Source organism: Haliotis asinina, chromosome 5, assembly GCF_037392515.1.
Source record: "Haliotis asinina isolate JCU_RB_2024 chromosome 5, JCU_Hal_asi_v2, whole genome shotgun sequence".
Lineage (NCBI taxonomy): Eukaryota > Metazoa > Mollusca > Gastropoda > Lepetellida > Haliotidae > Haliotis > Haliotis asinina.
In genome coordinates this window covers 36,940,948-36,967,317 of record NC_090284.1, presented here as the reverse complement: position 1 = coordinate 36,967,317, position 26,370 = coordinate 36,940,948, and the positions used below count along the sequence as shown (strand labels likewise).

The window sequence follows — 26,370 nt, the reverse complement described above, 5'->3', positions numbered from 1 at the left end:
AATGGAATGTCATATTCAATGCAGTGGCAAGTTATTGGAACCCCATTTTGAAGCACACTACCAAAAAGTGGGAGGCTTGTGCCGACTGGAATCCCTTGGATTCAAACTCAAACACTGAAGTAAGCTGATGTTAACAGATAAAGTTACCTGGCAACACAAGAAAAAGACTCAGCACCATCATTAATCATCAATAATGTAAGCTATGCAGTAGGCTGGCCCTGTGGTTGTAGAGAGTTACACCCCTTGGCTATGTCGATCCAACAGTTTGGGGTTCATACCCCATTTTCTGGGATAGTGTCATGCTTTAACCAGTAAGTTTCACTTGAGTTTTAATGTCTTCAATCTGCTCTTTTTTTAAACTTAAGACTGTAGTAATTGTTTTTTCTTTTTTTCTAATAATTTATTCATTTCAGTGAGGCAGTTACATAGTTAAATCTTCAAACAAGAATATGGATGTACAAGAGATTTGTAACAATAATTGCACCATGTGTTACCCAAATCATATGAGCTATATTCATTTCAGAAAGGCTGTTACACAAATGCAATTCGCATTATGTGTGAATATAGATGTATGAGGATGCTATAGCGCTACTGGCATAATATATTTTAAAACGTGTAGACAGTCTTCATTTCGGCGAGGCGGTTACGTAATTACCTCAGTAATTGTATGGGAATATAGGTGTGCATAGGTATTGACATGGTATTAGCATAATATATTTCTATTTCATAATGGCTTTGTATACATATTCAAATAAAATACATTCAATACGTGAAAAGCAGTTCTCAAAATGTCCACAGTGAAAAGGTACATTCAGGCTACATGTTTTTGTAATAATATAGTGAAATATAGGTGTGGCCAACATAACATTAACATGGCAGGTACACTGGGTAAAAAGTTACATCAGACATTAGCACTGTTTACATATCCAAGATACATGCGGTGGGCAATATATACTGCACACTAGAAACAAATTGCTATGTACATCAAATAGCAGTGTTAACTCTGTGGGCCATTTTTGCTGGAAATTCGTCATAGTGTTATTTTTCCTGGCTATGTATCTTTTTAACTCGCATAAAAAATTGTCAAGAGTAAGCTTTCTCTCAGTTATACTAGCTAGGTATATGAACCGTTTTCCAGCAAGAATGATATTATTAACAAAAGGGTAGCCAGTGTTAATCCCTAATAATATTACAAAATCTGTGAATAAAATGTTAATATTAACAGTATTCTTAATATAGAGACTTTAGTCATTCCAAAAGGTCCGAACAATATCACAAGATGCAAACACGTGTACAATGTTTTCAGATTCTCTTTCACAGAATGTACAGCAGTTATTATCTATTACAGTATGTTCGTTTTTATCAGTTCTTTCAGGTATAGATAACTTTATGAATAAATCTATACTGAAGAGGTAACAGTTTAATGTCTTTTGTACACTTTCTATAGTTTAGAAAAATAGTGTACCAGGATGTATAAATATTTGTTAAAATTTCCCATTTCTTGCAAACTTCAGGCAATTTATCTGTTCTAATCAACTTATCATAAAGGATTCTGCAACCTTTGAAGGGTGTAAGCAACATTAAAATCACTTCATTGATACCAAGATTTTGGTTTCCGACTTTATGATTGCTTTTGTAGTTCTCCAAGTCCAGGGAATATTTTTCAATAGTCTATTACAATCTAAAAAGGTACCCTTAACTGGGAATCTAGCTTTAAATTCACTAAATGATAGAAACCTGTCAGAGTTACAAATATCTTTGATCTCGGTAACACCCATTTTAAACCAGTTATAAATCAAAAAAGAGGAGACTGCAAACTGATGGTTCAGCCATAGTGGTTCATAAAGTATTTTCTGAAAATCATCTGGATTAATTTTGAAAGAAGATCTGTATTTCTTCCATGCCTGAAAAACATCTTTCCAATATGGGTTATCCACTTTCATGAACTGATCAATATTAGGAATGTTGCAGGGGTTGTTACAGTTAGCTCTAGATAAAGATCTTGTTAGGGTGGCTACTTTGAGTGAGTCAATAAAAGAGGTAATATCTGTCATCCTAATTCCTCCTTCCTTATAGTCTTTTTTCAGTGTTACTCTCCTTATTGTATCTGGCTTTCCGTTCCATGCAAAAGAGAAGAACCTTTGTTCCAAGTCTTTAATAAATGTTTCTGGTGGATTAAGTAGAGCCGAAAATATATGTACCAGAGACGAGAGAGCTAGAGTTTTTATAACAGTAATTTTCCCCATAAGAGTCAACTTCGTTCTTTGCCAGTTTCCTAAAATCTTCAAAATTGAAGTAAGTCTTTTTCTAGTATAGATCCTTCAGGTTGGCATTCAGAAATATACCCAAAACCTCAAAATTTTCAGAAACCCAGTCTCAATATAATTTCTTTCGTTTGAGGCACGAATTAGAATGAAATTTCTTTCTCCTAGCATCGGAAGATACAACAAAGGGAAGTAATGCTATAGGTATGGGGGCGCTCTGGTAGGTATAAAAGGGAGGGAAATTTGAATTAGATTATTCTCAGCTGCAGTGCACTAGCGGTCAGTTTTGATGTGTCCTGTATGTTATGTGATGTTTATGTGAGTGGATATATACACTGTCTGTATATATGCATGTGGTCTATACTGAATGTTTAATTCTCGTGTCATGTTACAGACCGATGACTGGCACTGTTGAGTGGGACGGACATGTCCAGGCTGGCGAGCCGTTAGAATACGTGAGTCATCGGGGAGCATTTGCCATGAGCTGTCCAACATGTAACCTTGAGATGTTGTGTGCAGATTTGAAGCTGATTCTGTGATGTGATGAGACGACACGTTATCTAAGTCTAAATGAATGTACTCTGGTATAATTGTAGCAATTACATAATTATTCGGTTACGAATAAACTGTGGTCTCAGTTTGTGCACCGTACAGCATGCAGATGATATCCTTACTGTTGACCACAGACCCTAGCCATATTGCTTTAGTCTTTTCCACATTAATTTTCAAACCTGAAATTTTATAAAATAGAGACAGCGCGTCTTTAGCAGCCTTGAGACTAGTATCAATGCCATCCAAGAATAGTTGAGTATCGTCTGCGTATTGACCTAATTTATATTCCTTACAATTCAACACAATACCCTTGATATCTCTGTTCTCATGAATCATAATGCCTAAAATTTCAGCAACAAAGAGCAAGAGGTATGGTGAAATTGGATCACCTTGACAACAGCCTCTTGAGTTAGAAAAGAAGTCTGATAGGTGGCCGTTTTGAATGACACATGACGTCGCGTTACTTGTAAAAGAGTGATCCATTTTAGTCTATTTGTGCCAAATCTAAACTTTTTTACGACAGCATTGAAACAGTATTAATTAATAGCAAAAGACCTTTCATATTTTGTTTTCCTGTCTCAAAAATGGTGTCATACAGAAGTCTTATATTTTCGCTAATGCATCTACCTGGAATAAAACCAGTCTGGTTTTCTTGTATTAAATAGTCTAGCGTACATTTCAGTCTATTAGTGATACAAGCACTAATCAATTTATACACAGAGTTTAGAAGGGATATAGGGCGCCAATTTTTTAGCAGTTTTCTATCCTTACCTTGCTTAGGTATGCAGGTTATTATTCCCCTGTTCAAGGTTTAAGATAAATGGTTATTTTTAAATGTTTGATGTATATAATGGAGAATCGATTTACCCAAATCATTCCAGAAAAATTTTAAAAATTCTATTGGATATCCGTCAATACCAGGACTTTTATCATTTTTCATGGACTTCAGAACATTCAGTATTTCACTCCTATTAATGGGTTTTTCTAATTTTTCTGTCAAGGTTGCTGGAAGACTTGGAACATTAAGTGTAGATAGAACTATATTGTGGTCTATCTTACTATCTTTTTCAGCATATACTGTAAACAGCCAAATTTTCACGACCCTTTAATTTTTGCGAACTTCGCGTCAGACTTCATAACGCGAGAATAAAAACACGAGATAATATAGATATATCATTCACTTTCTTCAGATAAGTCAACAACATAAAAACAATACAAGTGTACACTGCTCATTCACGTGTCCCCGCTGGGCTAATCTGAATTAACATGTGTCACTTACTGATCCTCTTACTAACAGTTTTCACAAGAGATTAGCTTTTTGCCAACCCCTCAGAACAAAGTCTTTCTCTTTGGAGAGCTTGTCCAGATATTTCACTATCCACCGTGCATGTACATGCTTCATAACACTGATTTGCAAGTGTATTGTTTCATCTACGTAAGCAGTCACATCACGTGAGAAGAGATCATTTTGTTTTCATTGGGCTAACACTCGGTTAAAGAGAACTAGGTTTGATATCAAATACATTTGTTTTTAAATCACTACGCAAATCTGTTTATCTTATAACAACTCAATGATCACGCACCTGGGTGTTGTGCTACAACATTCAGAGATGCCCTCTGTTACAAGATCACATGTCTGTCACGTGACCGGTCTTTTTCATGGCTGAATGAAAGATTTATCGATCAATATTCTGCTAGAAAACCATAGTCATGTAAAGTACCCTTTAGACCTATATCTCAGGTATTTATACTGTATTGCATTTGTCAATATATTGGTCAACTAGCGCCTCGCGAAAATAAGAAGGCGCGAAAAGGTTTAGTGACCGTCACTTGCGAAAATTTAAGGCATGGAAATAAGACAGTTTTCAGTAGTTCTTGATAAAAATGTTTTTGCCTTGCCAAAATATCCTTTTGATCACTGATTAACTCACCTTCATCTGATAGAAGACAGTTAATTGATTTACTGATAAAATTTCTATTTTCAAGATTACAAATTTTGTAGGTTTTCCCCTTCTTCCTGCCACAATATTCTATTTCTGATCTGAATACCGTTGATCTCTTGTTCCTTTATTTTCTCCAGTTCCAACTTATATTTAGATAGCTCAGACAGAAGAGCTTTGTTAATGTTTTGGAAGTTATTACGAATAGTATCCTCAATATCAACTATTTTAGCTTACAGATATTTTGTTCTGTCTTTTTTCTGTCTCTTCAAGAAGGTACTGTAGGAGATTGATTTACCTTTAATGTTCATCAGCAATGTTTCAAGAAAAAGAAAATCATCGATACTTAGAACTAAATCATTATCGTCAATATTCCTTATATCCTCGGTGCAATTACTTAGAGCATATTGCTGTTTAGCTAATTCTATCATGGTCTTAACTATATTTATATACTCCTCATCTTGAAAAAGCGAGGTGTTAAATTTCCAGTAACCGTTTCCTCTTCTATTGTTGTTATTCGTGAAAGTAAATGTTATAGCTGAATGATCAGATTTGTATCCCAGAAGAATTTGTGCATCTACAGTGATGTTACCTATGTCCTGGGAGACTAGAAAGAAGTCTAGTCTGGCTTGCAATCTAGGATTTCTTTTCCACCAAGTGTATTTCCTCGTATTATCATGTAGATCACGCCAGACGTCTATCAAATTGAACTGCTCAATTTTCTTTGAAATTATATTTCTAGCATTTGGGTTGTTAGTGTGTTTGTAATTCTCAAGATCAACAGTTGGGTCAAGTACAACATTCAACAAGACTGTAGTAATTCAATAAAACTCAAATGTGCACCATTCTGAAGTCAACACCTACTCACTCTCACAGTGCTTTAAGTCTTACAGTGGTCACCCATATCTGTAGCTAGCAAAGATTCCACAAACCATTTTCTTTCTTGTCAGGGGCCTCAAAGTTATCAGTGGTATTGTAGTCGCCGTTGAGGACGTCCAGGAAGAAGTCCGGAGGGTTGTTGTGTTCCTCACAGATATAACCTGGATGAAAGAAATCTCATTTATAACTGCTCTCTGACTCCATGACAGTTCTAAATTGAAAAATATTTTCTCATGGAAATAATACAGAAATTGACATGCGTGAACTGGCTAGTATGCTCTGCTTCTAAGAGCTCAGCACACATGTAAGTAGAATGTTCGATATGAGTCATGAGTGACAGGAAGCTGGGACATACCTACTGACTGGAAGTACTCGAGAGCCTCAGGTGCAGCGCCATGGTAGACTACCTCACCCCCCGACAGCAGCATCAGGTTGTCAAACACTTTGTATATAGAGAAGCGAGGCTGGTGGATTGAGAACACAATGGTACGACCCTTCAGGGCCAGTCTGAAGTGAAAAAAACCCCTCTGGTTTAAGGAAGAAATGACCGATCTATCTGGATTGTTATGAATGTACAATTTCTGTTGTTCCAGCATACAAATGGTATTTTTAATACCAATACTATCTGGTCAAAGAGACAGCCATTTTGCTGTTGGTCTATTTGGGGAAATGCATCATCTTAACTAATGCTAATGCCACAAAAACCTGCATGAATATGTCAAGAAGTTATGATTAGGTATATAGAAGAATGGAAAGAGAGTAATGAAAGGTTTTAAAAGGTGAAAGGAGCACAACCACCAATTTCTGTCTAGTCATACTTGTTGCCATGGAAATGCAAAAATATCTTAATCAGAATTCCAAATACCACTAGACCAAGCTTTAATATTCCAAGTTTGGTGAAATAACGAACAGTTCAAGAGTTCTACTCCGTAAAAGAGCCCTACCACTAATTTCAGTTGAAGTCAAACTTGTTGCCATTGAAATGCAAAAAATATTTTATTAAGAATTCCAAAACTATCAAAAGGCACCAATACACCAATAGTCCAAGCTATGTGCAATGTTTGGTGAAGAAACACTGAATGGCTTTAGAGTTCTGCTCCGGAAAAGAGCAATAACACCAATTTTAGTTGAAGTCAAACTTGTTGCCATGGAAACACAAAAAATGTTTTTATCTGAATTAAAAGCTTATCAAAAGGCACAAGTACACCATCACATCAATCTATGTGTCAAGTTTGGTGAAGATATAGTGAACAGTTTCAGAGTTGGGTCTCCAGAAAAGAGCACTAACACCAATTTCAGTCAAATTCATACTTGTTGCCATGGAAACACAAAAAATACTTTATTCAGAATTCCAAAACTATCAAAATGCACCAGAACACCACCACACCAATCTAAGTCACAAGTTTGGTGAAGAAATTTTGAACAGTTTAAGAGTTCTGCTCTGAAAACAGACTGACAAACTGAGCACATTTCAATACCCTCCTCCCTGCAAAACGCATTGCAGGCGATAAAATTAGGAGGTTGTGTATGCATTCATCTAGTCTGTGTCATCTCAGTTCCTTCTCACCTTCTAAGCAAGTACATTACTGCATTAGCCGTGCTGGCATCCAGGCCTGTGGTTGGTTCGTCCAGGAACAGCACGGGAGGGGAGATAATCAGCTCCATACCGATGTTTGTTCGCTTTCTCTCACCCCCAGACACACCCCGAATAAACTCATTACCAACCTAAATGAATGAATGAAAATTTTAACAATACACTGTAATATTTATAATACGGCTCCTATCTCATGGTATGCACTTACTTACTTCTACTTCGACCATGGCATGGAAACATGCTGTTGAATAAGATCTGCCTCACTCCCATCTGAATATTCCCCACTGCTCCCATTCATGAACACATCTATATCCTGCCAGACCTTACATTAAGGCTTAATCTGGACAGCCCCTGCTTCGAAACCATTTCCCACAGACACACGCTGAAAGGGTGTGAAAGGGAAGACAACTCAGTATTTAACTTGTTTAATGTTCAGTACAAATCAGTCATCCTAAGATGAGAAAGGGATTTGGACGTGGAATACTTTGAAAACCCCATAGGTAATCTGAAATAAACACCTTACTGACATAATTGCTGAGAGAGTACAGGTCAGAAAGTGAAATGTTGAAATTTCCAAATTTTTAAACTTATCCTATCTCAAGGTATGCATTTCTCCCACAGTTTGACGGTGGGCTGCAGAGTACTTTGTGTCAAATGTATAACTGTGAAGTAGCCTTGCACAGTGAGGCCTGGAGAAAGCAGTACCTCCTGATATGCATACTCCAGTACTTGTGATGAGTTGCTTCTCAATGATAAACGCCTTGACATACACAGCACAAAAACTCTTGTGAGTGGGCAGTCCTGAATCAATGATGCTGTCAGCTGCAACTATTGTTCAAGGCTAAAGGATGCAGTCTGGCAAATAAGCCCTGCCTCCCTGTAATTTCTCTATGACCTTAATGGTAGACCCTTGCTTTGAAACCATTTCCCACAGACACACTGCAAGGCCATTAAAGGGACAACCTGGTTTCAACTTGTTTAACATTCAGTACTAATCAGTCATGCCAAGATGAGAGGGGAGCTTATAAGCGAAATGCTTTGAAAATGAACACTTTACTTACTGCTCAGAGAGCAGAGGTCAGTAAGTGGAGTGGCGAGCCCTCTCTGCATGAAGTACAAGACTGGCCTCACAGTCTAAAGAGTCATTGGTATGACAGTACAAACATGCATCTGCTATGCCAGGTAAGGTGATCTGTGCCCAAGAAAAGTAGAACGAAACAAAATGACATCAATATATTTTATAGATGTACAAGACCAACATATAGCAGGCTGACACAAGTTGGTCTGCCAAACAGACCAAACTGGTGTAGACCCTCCACATTAATAACAGATATATCTCGGAGATAGTAAGAGGTGAAGTCCATATTGACTTCCAGGAGCAACATTCCATGATGGTGTCAAGGGAACAGTTACTCTGCAGCACCTATGTTGAAGCCAAGGCTCTTACTATGTGAGTTAGCAGTAGTAAGCATTGGAAGGTCAGCGTAGACATTAGTAGCCTAGGATGGTAGACCTTACCCAAATTTGTTGTATGCGAGACTTCTTCAAATGAAGATGTAGACAATGGAATAAAATGCATACGACAGTCTTGAGATGAAGCAAGATTCACTCATAGAGCCCAGACACGGATGGAGAGAATGAGTGTGCGCGGCTGTCCTGGCAACTGATTCTTTGCAATAAGGTTCCACCCTAAGCCAAGGAAAATATTGGCATGCCTTTTCGTTGCAAAACACACCCAGTTGACAGTTCCTAGATGCATGCAGCAGTGTTTGCAATACTTTAATTTACCAGCTGTCCAATGGGCCTGCTGCTATCTGCAGGCTTTAAAATCTACAGGCTCTGAATGGAATCTGCAGGCGCATTTGGAAACCAATAAAAACAAAATAGACTACATTGTACACATTTTCACACTGTTTCTACAACATCAAGTGAAGCCTATGGCACACAGAACAGTTTTTATTTGTAAGACAGGCGTTGACATTCCTACATCAAAAAATAGTACTAGGATGTGAAACTTATCATAACATAATGAATCATGGATGATTCCTGAACATTATTAAAGAAAAGAAAGGGAAAACATTCCAGCTGAAAAGTAATTGACAGATAATGTACTGGATGCCATTAGAGCCTGCACATATTTGAAACTGCCAGTCCAGTAGAATAACAACCGTCACTGGGCCGGCGATTATTTTGAACGCCGGCAGTTGCAAGTACTGTAAGGAAAAAATTCTGAGGGTGATTATCTCGAAATCTTTTGATGCCAAAGGTTCATATTCCTCTGAGAACAACCACAAGATCGCAGGGTGGACGCTGGAATTTTTGAGTATGGTCAAGAACTTTACAGTAGAGACTGGAGTACAGGGACAGAGACTTGAATACCCAAGGCTGTGACTATTATCGTATGTGTTGGCACTTGGACTAGAAGACTGAGGACAAAATAAACATCACGCATTTTCACTGAGATAAGAGTCCTACAAAACATCTAAGAAGTCCTTCTCGGGTGAGGAGCAAAAGAGAACTCAAAGCGCTATTCTAAGATGCTTCGGTTAAAGATCAAAGGCGCCAACAATACTTTATCAGATGATAATGCACACTTTTTGCATTACGTCACAATGTGTTGATGTCGCTGCACCATTCCAGTTGTCATCGCCTTGTACAGCCTCCCACAGTAAACAGCTTCGACGCATCCCATTTCTTGGTTTGCGGTTGCATCAAACAGCTAACATCACCGGTGGAAACATTATGTTTATGTTTTCCGAAGGATAAAATGCCTCATAGTTCAACTAAAAAATTTACAGAGCCACGTTCATGTTAAGTGTTCAGGACAGTCATATGACATCCAACTACTGTCATTCTCTTTCTTGTCACCCACAGGTGTGGATGTGTGTCTAAGCTCTGTCTGCCACTCATCCTTGTCTCTAATCATGGAAAAGAATAGTTGTTCTACTTGGAAGAGGAAATACTGTGTTTGCATTAACAGCATTTATCACAAGGTTGGTTTGTCTGTTACATGTCATAACCACTACAAGCTCATTTCTTGTCATGACTAAATTTACATCAAAGACTCAAGGAAATTTACATTCCTAACATACTAGTCTTCAGTAAATGCATTTTGTGTAAATTGAGAAAAAATCCTGAAAAAACTATGTGTTTCTATATTTTTTGTGCACTAACAAACATAACCAGTAGACATTGATAAATAAAGGTAAGCAATTATTTTCGATAATCAATCGGTTAAATCATCACCTGTAAGATCTTAACCACTTCCCAATTCTTGTCAAGTCAAAGAGAGAAGTGCATACCATGACACAGGTTAAGTTAATCAATTCACATGATCTCATCAATAGCCAGCTATATACTCACAACCTCATGACCAGCCCTAGGTGTCAGCTACAAACAATGGTGTTAATTTCACCCTGGTGTCAGCTACAAACAATGCTGTTAATCTCACCCTGGTGACAGCTACAAACAATGATGTTAATCTCACCCTGGTGTCAGCTACAAACAATGGTGTTAATCTCACCCTGGTGTCAGCTACGAACAACGGTGTTAATATAACCCTGGTGTCAGCTACAAACAACGGTGTTAATATAACCCTGGTGTCAGCTACAAACAATGGTGTTAATCTTACCCCGGTGTCAGCTACAAACAATGCTGTTCATCTAACCCTGGTGTCAGCTATCAACATTGCTGTTAATCTAACCCTGGTGTCAGTTACAAACAATGATGTTAATCTTACCCTGGTGTCAGCTACAAACAATGCTGTTAATCTCACCCTGGTGTCAGGTACAAACAATGGTGTTAATCTCACCTGGGTGTCAGCTACAAACAATGCTGTTAATCTCCCCCTGGTGTCAGCTACAAACAATGCTGTTAATCTCACCCTGGTGTCAGCTACAAACAGTGCTGTTAATCTAACCTTGGTGTCCGCTACAAACAATGCTGTTAATCTCACCCTGGTGTCAGGTACAAACAATGCTGTTAATCTCACCTGGGTGTCAGCTACAAACAATGCTGTTAATATCACCCTGGTGTCAGCTACAAACAATGCTGTTAATCTCACCCTGGTGTCGGGTACAAACAATGGTGTTAATCTCACCATGGTGTCAGCTACAAACAATGCTGTTAATCTCACCTGGGTGTCAGCTACAAACAATGGTGTTAATCTCACCTGGGTGTCAGCTACAAACAATGCTGTTAATCTCACCCTGGTGTCAGCTACAAACAACGCTGTTAATCTCACCCTGGTGTCAGCTACAAACAATGCTGTTAATCTCACCCTGGTGTCAGCTACAAACAATGCTGTTAATCTCACCCTGGTGTCGGGTACAAACAATGATGTTAATCTCACCCTGGTGTCGGGTACAAACAATGATGTTAATCTCACCCTGGTGTCGGGTACAAACAATGCTGTTAATCTCACCCTGGTGTCAACACACCGAGTCAGCCCCAGTTCGTCTATCACAGCATTCACACGGGCATCTCTCTCCATCTTTTTAGTATCCGAGGGTAACCGCAAAGCTGCTGAGAACTGGAAATTCTCTCTCACTGTCAGAGTTCCCATGACGACATCATCCTAAGTTTGAATTGTAAAGCTAAGTAAAACATCACTATCTACATACACAGCAATACTTGTTTACGGTTGACTTTTAGAAGAGATTTGCTGAAAGGTCTTATTGATGACGTTGTTCACACCTAAGACAAGGGCCAGAATCTGCATCACCATAGCTCCAATGGAGACACAAGAGTGAAAAGGTTCGGTGACTTGTTGCCATTTAGCTAAATTAGATACAAATTAATGTGACCCACACTCACTAAAATAAACTATCAGTGCTAAAATACTGCATATTGTATACTGTATAAATTGTCATTATTTTGTTAGTCAAACCTGAACATTTTCATGGGAACCTGCATTCGTCAATAAATGTCCTCATGGGTTAGACAGAGGGGTATTCCCTGACCCTTGTACTGACATGCTTCATGAGCCATCACAGTGGGTTAGACAGAGGGGTATTCCCTGACCCTTGTACTGACATGCTTCATGAGCCGTCACAGTGGGTTAGACAGAGGGGTATTCCCTGACCATAGTACTGACTTGTTTCATGAGCCGTCACATTGGGTTAGACAGAGGGGTATTCCCTGACCATTGTACTGACTTGCTTCATGAGCCGTCTTAGTGGGTTAGACAGAGCAGTAATTGTGGGTTAGATAGGGAGGTATTCCCTGACCCTTGTACTGACTTGCTTCATGAGCCGTCACAGTGGGTTAGATAGGGAGGTATTCCCTGACTTGCTTCATGAGCCGTCACAGTGGGTTAGATCGGGAGGTATTCCCTGACTTGCTTCATGAGCCGTCACATTGGGTTAGACAGAGGGGTATTCCCTGACCATTGTACTGACTTGCTTCGTGAGCCGTCACATTGGGCTAGACAGAGAGATATTCCCTGACCATTGTACTGACATGCTTCATGAGCCGTCTTAGTGGGTTAGACAGAGGGGTATTCCCTGACCCTTGTACTGACTTGCTTCATGAGCTGTCTTAGTGGGTTAGACAGAGGGGTATTCCCTGACCATTGTACTGACTTGCTTCATGAGCAGTAATTGTGGGTTAGATAGAGGGGTATTCCCTGACCATTGTACTGACTTGCTTCATGAGCCGTCACATTGGGTTAGACAGAGAGATATTCCCTGACCATTGTACTGACTTGCTTCATGAGCCGTCACATTGGGTTACACAGAGAGGTATTCCCTGACCCTTGTACTGACTTGCTTCATGAGCCGTCACAGTGGGTTAGATAGGGAGGCATTCCCTGACCCTTGTACTGACATGCTTCATGAGCCGTCACAGTGGGTTAGATAGGGAGGCATTCCCTGACCCTTGTACTGACTTGCTTCATGAGCCGTCACAGTGGGTTAGATAGAGGGGTATTCCCTGACCCTTGTACTGATTTGCTTCATGAGCAGTAATTGTGGGTTAGACAGAGGGGTATTCCCTGACCCTTGTAGTGACTTGCTTCATGAGCCGTCACAGTGGATTAGATAGGGAGGTATTCCCTGACCCTTGTACTGACTTGCTTCATGAGCCGTCACAGTGGGTTAGATAGGGAGGCATTCCCTGACCCTTGTACTGACATGCTTCATGAGCCGTCACAGTGGGTTAGATAGGGAGGCATTCCCTGACCCTTGTACTGACTTGCTTCATGAGCCGTCACAGTGGGTTAGATAGAGGGGTATTCCCTGACCCTTGTACTGACTTGTTTTATGAGCAGTAATTGTGGGTTAGATAGGGAGGTATTCCCTGACCCTTGTACTGACTTGCTTCATGAGCCGTCACAGTGGGTTAGATAGGGAGGCATTCCCTGACCCTTGTACTGACATGCTTCATGAGCCGTCACAGTGGGTTAGATAGGGAGGCATTCCCTGACCCTTGTACTGACTTGCTTCATGAGCCGTCACAGTGGGTTAGATAGAGGGGTATTCCCTGACCCTTGTACTGACTTGTTTCATGAGCAGTAATTGTGGGTTAGATAGGGAGGTATTCCCTGACTCTTGTACTGACTTGCTTCATGAGCCGTCACAGTGGGTTAGATAGGGAGGCATTCCCTGACCCTTGTACTGACATGCTTCATGAACCGTCACAGTGGGTTAGATAGGGAGGCATTCCCTGACCCTTGTACTGACTTGCTTCATGAGCCGTCACAGTGGGTTAGATAGAGGGGTATTCCCTGACCCTTGTACTGACTTGCTTCATGAGCAGTAATTGTGGGTTAGACAGAGGGGTATTCCCTGACCCTTGTAGTGACTTGCTTCATGAGCCGTCACAGTGGGTTAGATAGGGAGGTATTCCCTGACCCTTGTACTGACTTGCTTCATGAGCAGTAATTGTGGGTTAGACAGAGGGGTATTCCCTGACCCTTGTAGTGACTTGCTTCATGAGCCGTCACAGTGGGTTAGATAGGGAGGCATTCCCTGACCCTTGTACTGACATGCTTCATGAGCCGTCACAGTGGGTTAGATAGGGAGGCATTCCCTGACCCTTGTACTGACTTGCTTCATGAGCCGTCACAGTGGGTTAGATAGAGGGGTATTCCCTGACCCTTGTACTGACTTGTTTCATGAGCAGTAATTGTGGGTTAGATAGGGAGGTATTCCCTGACCCTTGTACTGACTTGCTTCATGAGCCGTCACAGTGGGTTAGATAGGGAGGCATTCCCTGACCCTTGTACTGACATGCTTCATGAACCGTCAGAGTGGGTTAGATAGGGAGGCATTCCCTGACCCTTGTACTGACTTGCTTCATGAGCCGTCACATTGGGTTAGATAGAGGGGTATTCCCTGACCCTTGTACTGACTTGCTTCATGAGCAGTAATTGTGGGTTAGACAGAGGGGTATTCCCTGACCCTTGTACTGACTTGCTTCATGAGCCGTCACAGTGGGTTAGATAGAGGGGTATTCCCTGACCCTTGTACTGACTTGCTTCTGAGCAGTAATTGTGGGTTAGATAGGGAGGTATTCCCTGACCCTTGTACTGACTTGCTTCATGAGATGTCACATTGGGTTAGACAGAGGGGTATTCCCTGACCCTTGTACTGACTTGCTTCATGAGCAGTAATTGTGGGTTAGATAGGGAGGGATTCCCTGACCCTTGTACTGACTTGCTTCATGAGATGTCACAGTGGGTTAGGAAAGGAGATTTTTCATGTGTTACTAGCTGTCATAATTAATATATGTAGACTAAATAGGGTGGTGTTCAATGAACTGTATACTTCCATGTGTGGGTGTGGGTTAAAGGTCAAAAGGTTAGGGGGAAATGCACCCGACAGAACATTTTGTGGGGATGCAGAGGTTAAAAAAGTCCCATCGCTCTGAGCCTCAGGGATGACTCAGTTTTCATTTCGGACAATAACATCATGGTATCTTACTTGTCTTGTGCCACTTGATAATTTCCACTTATGGTTTCAAACTGCAAATAAACTTGGATTTCATGTCATATCTGCCCAAAATGTAGCCATTAAATTTTGCAATGATAATGAAGTACAGTATCTTTGTTTGCTATTTATCACTTTTTCTTAAATTGTCCAGTAAACATTAACATCAAATACCATATTGATTTATTCTTTCAAAATTATATCATAATGATTATGTCATAAAAATCTGGGCAAGAAGAAAATTTATTAGGACAGGGTTGCTTTCTTAAAGTCACTCACTCTGTGGCAAGCTGCTTTTAAAAGATTATGAACCCCTGGGATGTGTGTGTGTGTGTGCGTGCGTGCATGCACCCCTCTGGATCCATCACTGGTATTCAATGTACCATACACTTTCATGCGTCACAAACCTTATCAGTAAACATGATAGGAAGGTATTCTATGAACCTTGTACCCGCATGTTACACAAGCCATTGTATTTGCCAAGATAAAGAGGTATCTTAGTGATAAAATGTTGGATAACAGTCCTAACCTAGCTATTCCCCTATAATACCTAGCTGTAAGAAATACATGTTTACCTCCAGCATTTAGAGGAAGATAAGAACACTTTTTATTGACACAGTGGTAAGAGCTATTGATAGTTCAAACATCAATATCAAGCTACAACAAATTGCTACATGCCAGTGTTTCCTATCACGTACCTACCCCGCAGAGTACCTACCTGCACAACATATCCCACCATGCATTTGAAGTTGTCAGGGGGTGGGGCACCATCCAATAGCAAGTTACCTCTAAGGCCAACTGGGTCTTTTCTGCCGGCCAACACATCTAGCAGTCTGAAACAAACACGTCTAAATATGGCACACATGTCATCAACCACGTTCCCTCATATCAAAGCGTTTATCCGACATTTCTGTCAATACGTGCACACGCACTCCAAAATTACTGTCATCCATCATGGACTATGCAAATTTGTAATTTAGTTACTTCAGCACAGTCATGTATACATAAGTTTTATCACGACATTATTTGTAACATACTTATGGAGAGAAAGTGAAAGTTAGTTTTTTGAAAGGACCTGTTTCCAGTCTCTGCAGCACACAGAAGTATTGAATGTGTGCCCTGATGTTACATATTGTGGACACTAATCAAGCAATTATCACTTCATCAACATAAATATTCTGAGATGACCAGGGCTTGTAAAATGATGGATAATTGGAAATGCCATGAACATTGTGATATGGATAATATTTTACATTAATGTTTGTGACAGATAAAAACTTTAAAGGACCACTAAACTCAATTTTTTGGTACTCTTTTTATCACTGCATATGAAAGACTTTTGGTTAGTCATAAACAAAACACCATTTTCTTTTAAAAAAAACTTGTAGTTAATTAATACCAAGCGCTTAAAAGTTGCAAAAAAGCCGTGTGCTTCTCTCTCGCCCGCAAACGAAACCGCAGACAGGTTACGTAACTCTCGTCGTCGCCAGAGCCCTACAGTGACGTCATAGCAGGAACGGTTTCCAGTTAAATGTATAGAAAATGTGTAGGAAGCTCGTCATTTTGCTGATTTCTTGACGTCACCAAAGACATGCCGAATTGTTGTGTTGCCGTCAATTGTTCCTTGGGGTCGGGTGATGGTGTAACTATGCACAGATTTCCACCAGACTCTGAAGTTTGTGCTTAAATTGGTTGTTAGTGTGTGAGAAGTGAGCTTTGTGGAAGCCTGTGGTATATACTAAATCAGATGGTTTGCCCCCTACCACGCTTCCAGGATAGAAAATGGAGTTCAAGATTCCTCGAGTTTATAAAATCAAGACTGCTTACTACACATTGTTGACCAAAAGGATTTTGCATGGATATAACGCTTTCTCCCACAAAACGAGGTTGTGGTCGAAGTGACAAAATTATCGTAAGTAATATTATATATTGACCCCTTATATTGACTGATTCCTAGAGTGAAATTGTTATGTTATAAGCAATGTCATGTAAACTCCTAAAGTCCATCAATAAAATACATATTTTACTACGAGTAGAAAGTAATTGTCCTTTTGTAAGTCGGTGAAAACAAACTTAAATAGCATTCATCCCAAGACAGGGCGCCGCCATTTTTGAAAATCGTGAAGTCAAACTCATTTGAATTAATGAGATTATGTATGGTTTGTTCTCATCAACTTAGAAAATCAAAACTACATAAATATGTATTTGAATCATTACCAAAAGGAGTTTGCATGACACAACCTGTAACATAACCTAAGCGAGGTTGGGGTTGAAGTAAAAATACTGTGCGATAAATTTCTTCACTTGCTAAATTTACTTGGTTTCTAACGTTCACTCACCAGTATTTAGACACTTAAACGTCTTCATACTTGGTCTCATAATCCTAATTACTTTATAATCATACTTGTATGCATTTTGAAACTTAATAAAAAGAAGCGATCTGCGAATGTATAAGAGGAATGTAATATGTAGACATTTCATAGTTTTCCTATATGAATCATAATTCGCACCCACGCCCTAGTGTATGTCGTCTGATAAAAACAATGATTCTGTTGAAAGCTACGACAATGTATTAAAAACAAAAATGCAAATATTATAATTAAAGTTATAGGAGCAATGTCAGGCTATTACCTTCTTCGAGGAATGTATCCATCAATATCCACAAAAAACAAGTGATATATAATTCATCTGCAGATTTCCCAAGTGATGTGTCTTTTAACAGTCTAATATACGAAAACGTGATGTATCGTTTCAGGTTTTTCACATTGCGGTATAGTTTCATTGATTACCCAAGAAAGCACACCTGGCAACTAATTGCATAATGTGCGTCATTCTTTTTATAAAGTTATTTAGTTAGCCAATAATGAGCAATCAATGTATTGGCGGTTAATCATTTGAAAGAAGGGTGTTGTTTTACACAGACACAGACACGACAGAGTGTATTCAGTATAGATTTGTAAATGTACATACATAAACACTACCTTTTGACAAATCCCCCATTTAAATCCCCATAAAACTAATTAATCAATCAGCATGTTATTGGTTAATCCTTTGATCGATCCAGACAAAAGAAATGCCAAATGGGGGCCTTTGTCGGGTAATCTAAGTGGCATTACCACTAATTATACCTGTTATAAATTCATTAACTGAGCATCAAGTGAATGATGACAAATAACGTGTAGGTTTATACCACCTAACACAGATTACGACTTCGCAACACCAAGTGATTTTGACAGAATCGTCTATGAAAAGAAGGGTTGTAACTCAAAAACTAGGCAAAGCAGGAGACAAAACTAAATGATAGTAGATTGTGAGAACATATAGCTTTCATTTTTCTCCACAGCTTTCGTGATTTCAGGTTTGCACAAACCTGTAAGCGAAATAGTTCAACCCCTGAAATGTAGATGAATACTGCACAGACCCTCATTTCTATACCCACTATTACGTCACGGAGACGCGCCGCTCTGATTGGTTGAAATTTTGTTTGCGGCCGAGAATTGTGCACTGTTGACAAAAGGTCTATTTAAGGTAATTAAAGATCGAAATGAGCATTTTTAATGACAGGGTTTCATTTATAATGATGTCAGCAAGAGATTTTGCGTTTGTACCCTATTAGAGTATATGTGGCCTTTAATATTCTCATACAATATGCAGTTTTAGGACTTTCATGGTCTGTTTCTAAATTATTCACAGGGTGTTCTTATTTGTTTGAACATTGCTCAAGACCTGACAGAAGTACCCACGATGACTTTCCACTTCCAGTTGGTCCAAGGATAGCATTCATGCCTGGCTTGAAGATGCCACTGAAACAATAGTGAATGAGTATGGTCTTTAGCTGCTTTTAGCAATATTCCAGCAAAATCAAGGCGAGGGACACCAGAAATTGTACACATGTGGGAATCGAATCAGGGTCTTCAGCATGAAAAGTGAAGACTTTAACTATTGGGCCACTCTACCGCCCCTCCACAGAATGATATCAATCCTATCACAGTTGCAGGAGAATGTTTCAATGAAACAGATTTAACTTGCACAAGAGGCATATTGACATTTTAACCAAAGTTAACAACACAAAACAAAGATGCACTCTGATCCCATAAAAATATCAAAATTTAAACAGAGATGCGTAACCTAGTGTAAATGGATACGAATCACAGATCTCTGATTTTACATGCAAAGTGAAATTTGTGTCAAATCACAAAAAGCCACATACAAAAATGTTGTGGTTCCAATTACACGGGATTTTTTTCAAAATCGTTTTTTTCAAAAGTAAAGTACAAACCAATAGACACTTTTATCAATGTGTAGCTGTACAGTGTGGTGACAACAATATTACACACATTGATGGCACCCGAGTGCCACGCCTCCTGTCATGAGGTTATCATCAGACTGTGACAGAGCATGAAATGCAGGTGTCCTACCCCAACACATGGTCATGGTAACCCCGGTTCCTTGGAATTTTTACTATTCTCAGCTTAACAGTTAATTTAATCAAGTTTGTGGCCATCATATCCACTTGCTCTATCAGTATGACCGATTTCCCTCGGTGCCAGGGGAATAAAACAATTGTATCTGAAAGCCTATTTATTCATGCCATTTCAAAAATAATAAGAGTAAGTCCAGTAACTGGAAGCACATTTTCAGGCCTAGAACACATGGGATAGCCATGAAGTGTTGCAAATTGAAAATAAAAGAATAAAGAGTGTTCAAAGACCGTTGTAGAGTGAAACACTGAGGAAAGTTTAGACACAAAGTGGAAAGTGCCGATCTATAGAAACGAACAAGTCTGTGTTTATCGGGAACTAGGGCGAGAACTGATATCCTAACCAAACTTACTTTAATCCTTTTAAAATAGTCTTCATTTCTGTCCTGCCGCAGCATGCTTTCGTCTTTACTGGTACAGAGTAGAAACAGTTGTGGATGGAGATCACAGAGGACTGAATGTTCTGAGAGCCGCTCAGACGAAAACCTGCCTCGGGGTCGAGGGTTGTTCTGCCATTGTCTGTGGTTCCATACCGTACAGACACACTCCCGTCCACAGGTGACTTGGTAATGAACGCCGAACCTCTTTCTGTATCATCCATTGCAGTTGTCGAGTGGTCTTACTGATTTGACCACAGGCCCTACCCTGAACTGACAGGTCATGGGTAGGCCGATTTTAGCCTGTAGGGGTGTCAGAACTTTACATGGTATGTAGTCATAATCATGTTATCAGTATGGACTGCTGTGACGCGGTCACTTACAGGTCTTACATACCTACACCACCAACGTACACCGGCTGATGGAGAAAGACTTCCCCTTGAAATTTTATTCTAGTAAAACCGTACCACCTGATTATATAATCTTCATCTGGTAAGGATACGTTTTAACATGTTTTAACGTAAAAGGCTGTTCTTCACACAGAAGCGTAGGTCTAGACGCTGTTCGTTCCGCAGGTGACTTAGTAGTTCAGGGGGAGAATCTTAAAAGGGGCCAAGAAATAGGATTTCGTAGCCTCCCCAGTATTGATTTGGTTTGACACTGTTTTCAGTTAGTATGATGTCTTGGGCTCATGAAAAGGACTGTAATACTCTAAGATTGTGGTATCAGGTTTATTTTCACAGGCCATTTTAGGTGGTGCGGGTCTGTGAACATTTTCATGACATTTGGTTTGCTGCCCGACAACATCTCAAAGTTAATCGTGGATAGTTTTACTACTATCGATCTGATCACTTTCATTTTGACTTTTGTGTATTGCTAAATGATGTAGAATTTGTTTGACATATTTTGCTTTTGAAAATAATCATAATGGCCGCCATTCTGGCCGCCATCTTTAATTGTCGAGTGTTGCCGTCTCGGCAGTTCAATTTACATAATGATTAACACCGAAGGTGCCCATTTACATCCAGTGTTGATACTTTTGATTTTTTTGGACACTTGTCACTTCTAGAGTGGTGGTTTGGGCGCAAAATAAGTAATTTTGTATTGTCATGTCGTGGTAATATAATTTTTTACAGCTTATTCTTTGAGACAGGGGACTTTAGCGATTCTCCGACTTTTCATGAAACATGTGTGGTGGTAATTTATTTGTTGAAAGTTTACATTATTCTTGTAACTCGAATCAGTTGTTTTTGTTTCCTGTTTACTTCTAGAGTGACAGCATGTTATATGGAATTATTTCATATTACCCAGAATTCAAAATGGCTGCCAAGATGGCCGCCATTGCAGTCTTACTACTTATACATAGCAGAGGACTAAGCTTGTAAGCAAGTAAACAAACAAACCAATGTAACAATGTAACAAGCAATTCCTTTGATGTCAAATGTTTTATACAGTATCGAAAAAGACCTAAATTCCAATAGTATGGTTTATGAAAGCGTCATTTGCCTAATCATCCAAAGTGTTAGAAAGCTATTCTTCACGGCCCATAACTGCGTCTAAGCTCTGTCTGTACAGGGCCGAGGAAGCAGGGGTACAGCTGCCCCTTATAATTTATTTACAGGTTACTTTTTATGCATAAACGTATTGATTCAACATTCTTTTAATGTTGATAGTGCTCCCTTAAAGGTCACATGCAACCAAAAAAATCAAACATAATTAAAACACATTTATCACTTATTCATGTCATATAATATACATTGCTGCTTTTAAAAAAGCAAAAAAAAACACAAAAAACACAATTATAAGCGTACAATCGCGATTCAAAAGTGCAATATTTTGTACTTGGGCTTACTTCCCCCGAAACGGAGCCCTCGGGAGACCGAACCCAGTCAGAGCGGGTGGATATGCACTCAAGTGTAACGACGGCTTTCGATTGGCTGGTTTAACTTTAAACGGGAGTGTATGGTGCTTTATTGCATGCTAGCAGATGAGTGAATGCTGGCTCTTCATATAGTTAAATGGAATGGCAAAACTGCAAATGTGCAGAAAGGGAACTGCTTCAAAATTTGGAGACTTGGCTGATATGCATTGAGATAAATTCGGAACCGAACTGACTGCATTAAAGTTGATGCTGTTTGGGACAGGTATGCCAGCCAAGAGTCGGTCAAAGTAGGGGTCCTCTCAACAAGTCTAGTCTTGTCGCACATACGAACGAACGATTGAGTTCTGTTGGTCCGGCCATGCTACATGCTGGTAGGCCCGAGGCACACCAAGGTACATCTGTAGTTCCTAGGACGTACTGACCTGTCTTAACAATAACTGTAAAATGAGACTGAACGGGATATTAGGTGTAATGATTATATAAATTACAATGCTCGTTTGATCATAAATATTTGTCAATATGTCTACCTCATCTGTGCCCAATCCCCAGACAGTTGGTATTACCTGGGCTGGGAGGAAATGGACCTTCACCCCATGTGAACAACGTTTTCAAGCAGTTCAACCCCGTCTTTAGTCAGTTTATATCCGTTCTGAATTAGACCTACCACGATCTTAACATGCGCATGTCCTGATTTGATTTCTGTAAGTACCCAGCCAAATCTTATTTCCGTTATCAGTTTCAAGATGGAAACATCGACATAAACATGCCCCTGGGTGGAATAGGCCTTCAGCAACCCATTCTTGCCATAAAAGGCGACTATGCTTGTCGTTAGATGCGACTAACGGAATCGGGTGGTCAGGCTTGCTTACTTGGTTGCCACATGTCATCGGTTCCCAATCGCGCAGATCGATGCTCATGTTGTTGGTCACTGGATTGTCTGGTCCAGACTCGATTATTTACAGACCGCGGTCATATAGCTGGAATATTGCTGAGTGCGTCGTAAAACTAAACTCACTCACTCACTCATATCGTAATGCACACAGTGTTGACATAGTAAGACCTGTGTGAGACCTACATAAACGCACAACGAGTAGAACTTGATGAGAATTCATTGCGCTCTTTCAGAACCGAGTAGAAATGTAGTACAACCTTCTTAAGAACAATTCATTTGGTTTTGAGAATATTTGCACGGAATATCAAAGTAACTAAGAATATAATGCGGTCGAGTTTCGTTTGGTTGCGGACTGAGTTGACCTGGAGGAAACTGTGTACAAATGTATTGCATCTGATGTCCAACTACATTATGTCTGCACACATTTGAAGTACGGCGATTCCGTTCGTCATATGACAATCTGTGTTATCACTCTATCCCACTTCAGAACATGTAGAACATTAGACAATGGGAATTGTCTTATTACAGTCATCTGAAACTCACCAACGACATTCACACAAATAGGTGACAATCAGGATTCTGTCGGTCATTATATCTTGTAGACAGTTTGAATATAAAACCATCCCAAATCAAATCTTCATTACAACTGGCAGCGTCTTATTAACACACTTTGGAAACAGGTCAAAATACCCCAGTGTAATATCAATCAGAGAATGTCAGAGAATGTTCCAGATCGTATACGCATAAAACGCGGCCATCAAATCCCAACGTCCAGAGTAGCTGAGAGAGTGAGTGAGTGAAGCGTTTTGACAATTAGTGAAGGTTGGATCAACCAAAATGTTAGTTTTAAAGCCATTCTTAAGGATTCTCACGTTTAGTGAAGTCCTATATTATTTTGTCCTCATTTTGTGCAGTTGATCCAGTCTACCGAATATGCCCTTCCCTGAAACAAGACACAAGAAAGGTCATTAAGATATTGGAATTTCACAGGAATATTAAATTTTAAGGGATTAAATCGGAATTTGATACAATTATATAAAACATGTATTACTTTAAATGTTCTATTGCCTGCAACCAGATCTTAAAGGACCACTACATTCAATTTTTGGTACTCTTTTTATCACTGCATGTGAAAGACTTTTGGTTAGTCATAAACGAAACACCATTTTTAAAAAAAACAACTTGTGGTTAATCAATACCAAGCGCGTAAAAGTTGCTAAAAAGCCGTCTGCTTCTCTCTCGCCCGCAAACGAAACCGCAGACAGGTTACGTAACTCTGTCGCCAGAGCCCTACAGTGACGTCATAGAAGGAACGATTTCTCGTTAAATGTATAGAAAATGTGTAGGAAGCTCGTCATTTTCCTGATTTCTCGACGTCACCAAAGACATGCCGAATTGTTGTGTTGCCGTCAATTGTTCCTTGGGGTCGGGTGATGGTGTCACTATGCTCAGATTTCCACCAGACTCCGTAGTTTGTGCTGAAATTGGTTGTTAGTGTGAGCGAAATGAGCTTTGTGGAAGCCTGTGGTGTATACTAAATCGGATGGTTCGCCCCCTACCACGCTTCCAGGAAAGAAAATGGAGTTCAAGTTTCATCGAGTTTATAAAATCAAGACTGCTTACTACACATTGTTGACCAAAAGGATTTTGCATGAAACTAGGTTGTGGTCGAAGTGACAATATCATCGTAAGTAATATTATCTTGACCCCTTATATTGACCGATTCCAAGAGTGAAATTGTTATGTTATAAGCAATGTCATGTAAAATCCTAATGTCCATCAAACAAATATATATTTTACTACCCGTAGAAAGTAATTTTGTTTTTGTAAAATTTTGTAACTTAAATAGCATTCATCCTCAGACAGGGAGCCGCCATTTTGAAAATCGTGAAGTCACGGGCTAAAGAATTATTGAGATTATGATTTGTTCTCATCAAGTTAGAAAATCAAAACTACTTTTTACTGGTAGTTAAATATGCAATTGAATCATGGCCAAAAGGATTTTGCATGACACAACTTTTAACATAAGGACTTCTTCCAAGGAAGCAAGGTGGGGGGTCGAAGTGACATTTATATTGCAAGAGTGAAATTGTTATGTTATAGGCAATGTCATGCAAAATCCTAATGTCCATCAATAAAATACATATTTTACTACCAGTAGAAAGTAATTGTCCTTTTGAAAGTCGGTGAAAACAAACTTAAATAGCATTCATCCCAAGACAGGGCGCCGCCATTTTTGAAAATCGTGAAATCAAATTCATTTGAATTAATGAGATTATGTATGGTTTGTTCTCATCAACTTAGAAAATCAAAACTACATAAATATGTATTCGAATCATTACCAAAAGGTGTTTGCATGACACAACCTGTAACATAACCTAAGCGAGGTCGGGGACGAAGTGAAAATACTGCGCGATAAATTTCTTCACTTGCTAAATTTACTTGGTTTCTAACATTCACTCACCAGTATGTAGACACTTGTCAATAAACGTCTTCATACTTGGTCTCATAATCCTAATTACTTTATAATCATACTTGTATGCATTTTGAAACTTAATAAAAAGAAGCGATCTGCAAATGTATAAGAGGAATGTAATATGTAGACATTTCATAGTTTTCCTATGTGAATCATAGCGTATGTCGTCTGCATCATTACACTTAACGACGAAAACAATGATTCTGTTGAAAGCTACCACAACTTATTAAATGTCACATAATTACTCTAATAGGGTACAAATGCAAAATCACTTGCTGACATCGTTATAAATGAAACCCCGTCATTACAAATGCTCATTTCGATCTTTAATTACCTTAGATCGACCTTTTTGTCAACAGTGCACAATTCTCAGCCGCAAACGAAATTTCAACCAATCAGAGCGGCGCGTCTCCGTGACGTAATAGTGGGTATAGAAATGAGGGTCTGTGCAGTATTCATCTACATTTCAGGGGTTGAACTATTTCGTTTACAGTTATGTACAAACCTGAAATCGCGAAAGCTGTTGAGAAAAATGAAAGCTATATGTTCTCACAATCTACTATCATTTAGTTTTGTCTCCTGCTTTAGCTAGTTTTCGAGCTACAACCCTTGTTTTCATAGACGATTCTGTCAAAATCACTTGGTGTCGCTAGGTTGTAATCCGTGTTAGGTGGTATAAACCTACACGTTATTTGCCATCATTCACTTGATGCTCAGTTAATGAATTTATAACAGGTATAATTAGTGGTAACGCCACTTAGATTACCCGACAAAGGCCCCCCCACTTGGCATTTCTTTTGTCTGGGTCGATCAAAGGATTAACCGATAACACGCTGATTGATTAATTAGTTTCATGGGGATTTAAACATTTGTTGAAAGGTAGTGTTTATGTATGTACATTTATTAATCTATACTGAATACACTCTGTCGTGTCTGTGTCTATGTAAAACAACACCCTTCTTTCAAAGGATCAACCGCCAATACATTGATTGCTCATTATTGGCTAAGTAAATAACTTTTTAAAAAGAATGACGCACATTATGCAATTAGTTGCCAGGTGTGCTATCTTGGGTAACCAATGAAACTATGCAGCAATGTGAAAAACC

At 39.3% G+C, this 26,370-nt stretch overlaps 1 protein-coding gene across 1 annotated transcript in view; it reads right to left on the bottom strand.

Moving 5' to 3' along the window:
* LOC137283845 (broad substrate specificity ATP-binding cassette transporter ABCG2-like) overlaps nt 1-20,238 on the bottom strand; it is a 96,812-nt gene extending 76,574 nt beyond the window's left edge. Inside the window, exons 1-8 of the mRNA XM_067815526.1 lie at nt 19,991-20,238; nt 18,901-18,960; nt 15,876-15,990; nt 11,653-11,805; nt 7,203-7,360; nt 5,991-6,142; nt 5,685-5,796; nt 4,641-4,645 (exon numbers count right to left, since the gene is read on the bottom strand). Coding sequence (XP_067671627.1) covers nt 4,641-4,645; nt 5,685-5,796; nt 5,991-6,142; nt 7,203-7,360; nt 11,653-11,805; nt 15,876-15,990; nt 18,901-18,960; nt 19,991-20,238 — 1,003 coding nt within the window. The remainder of the gene's footprint in view (nt 1-4,640; nt 4,646-5,684; nt 5,797-5,990; nt 6,143-7,202; nt 7,361-11,652; nt 11,806-15,875; nt 15,991-18,900; nt 18,961-19,990) is intronic.
* Between the last annotated feature and the right edge of the window lie 6,132 nt (nt 20,239-26,370).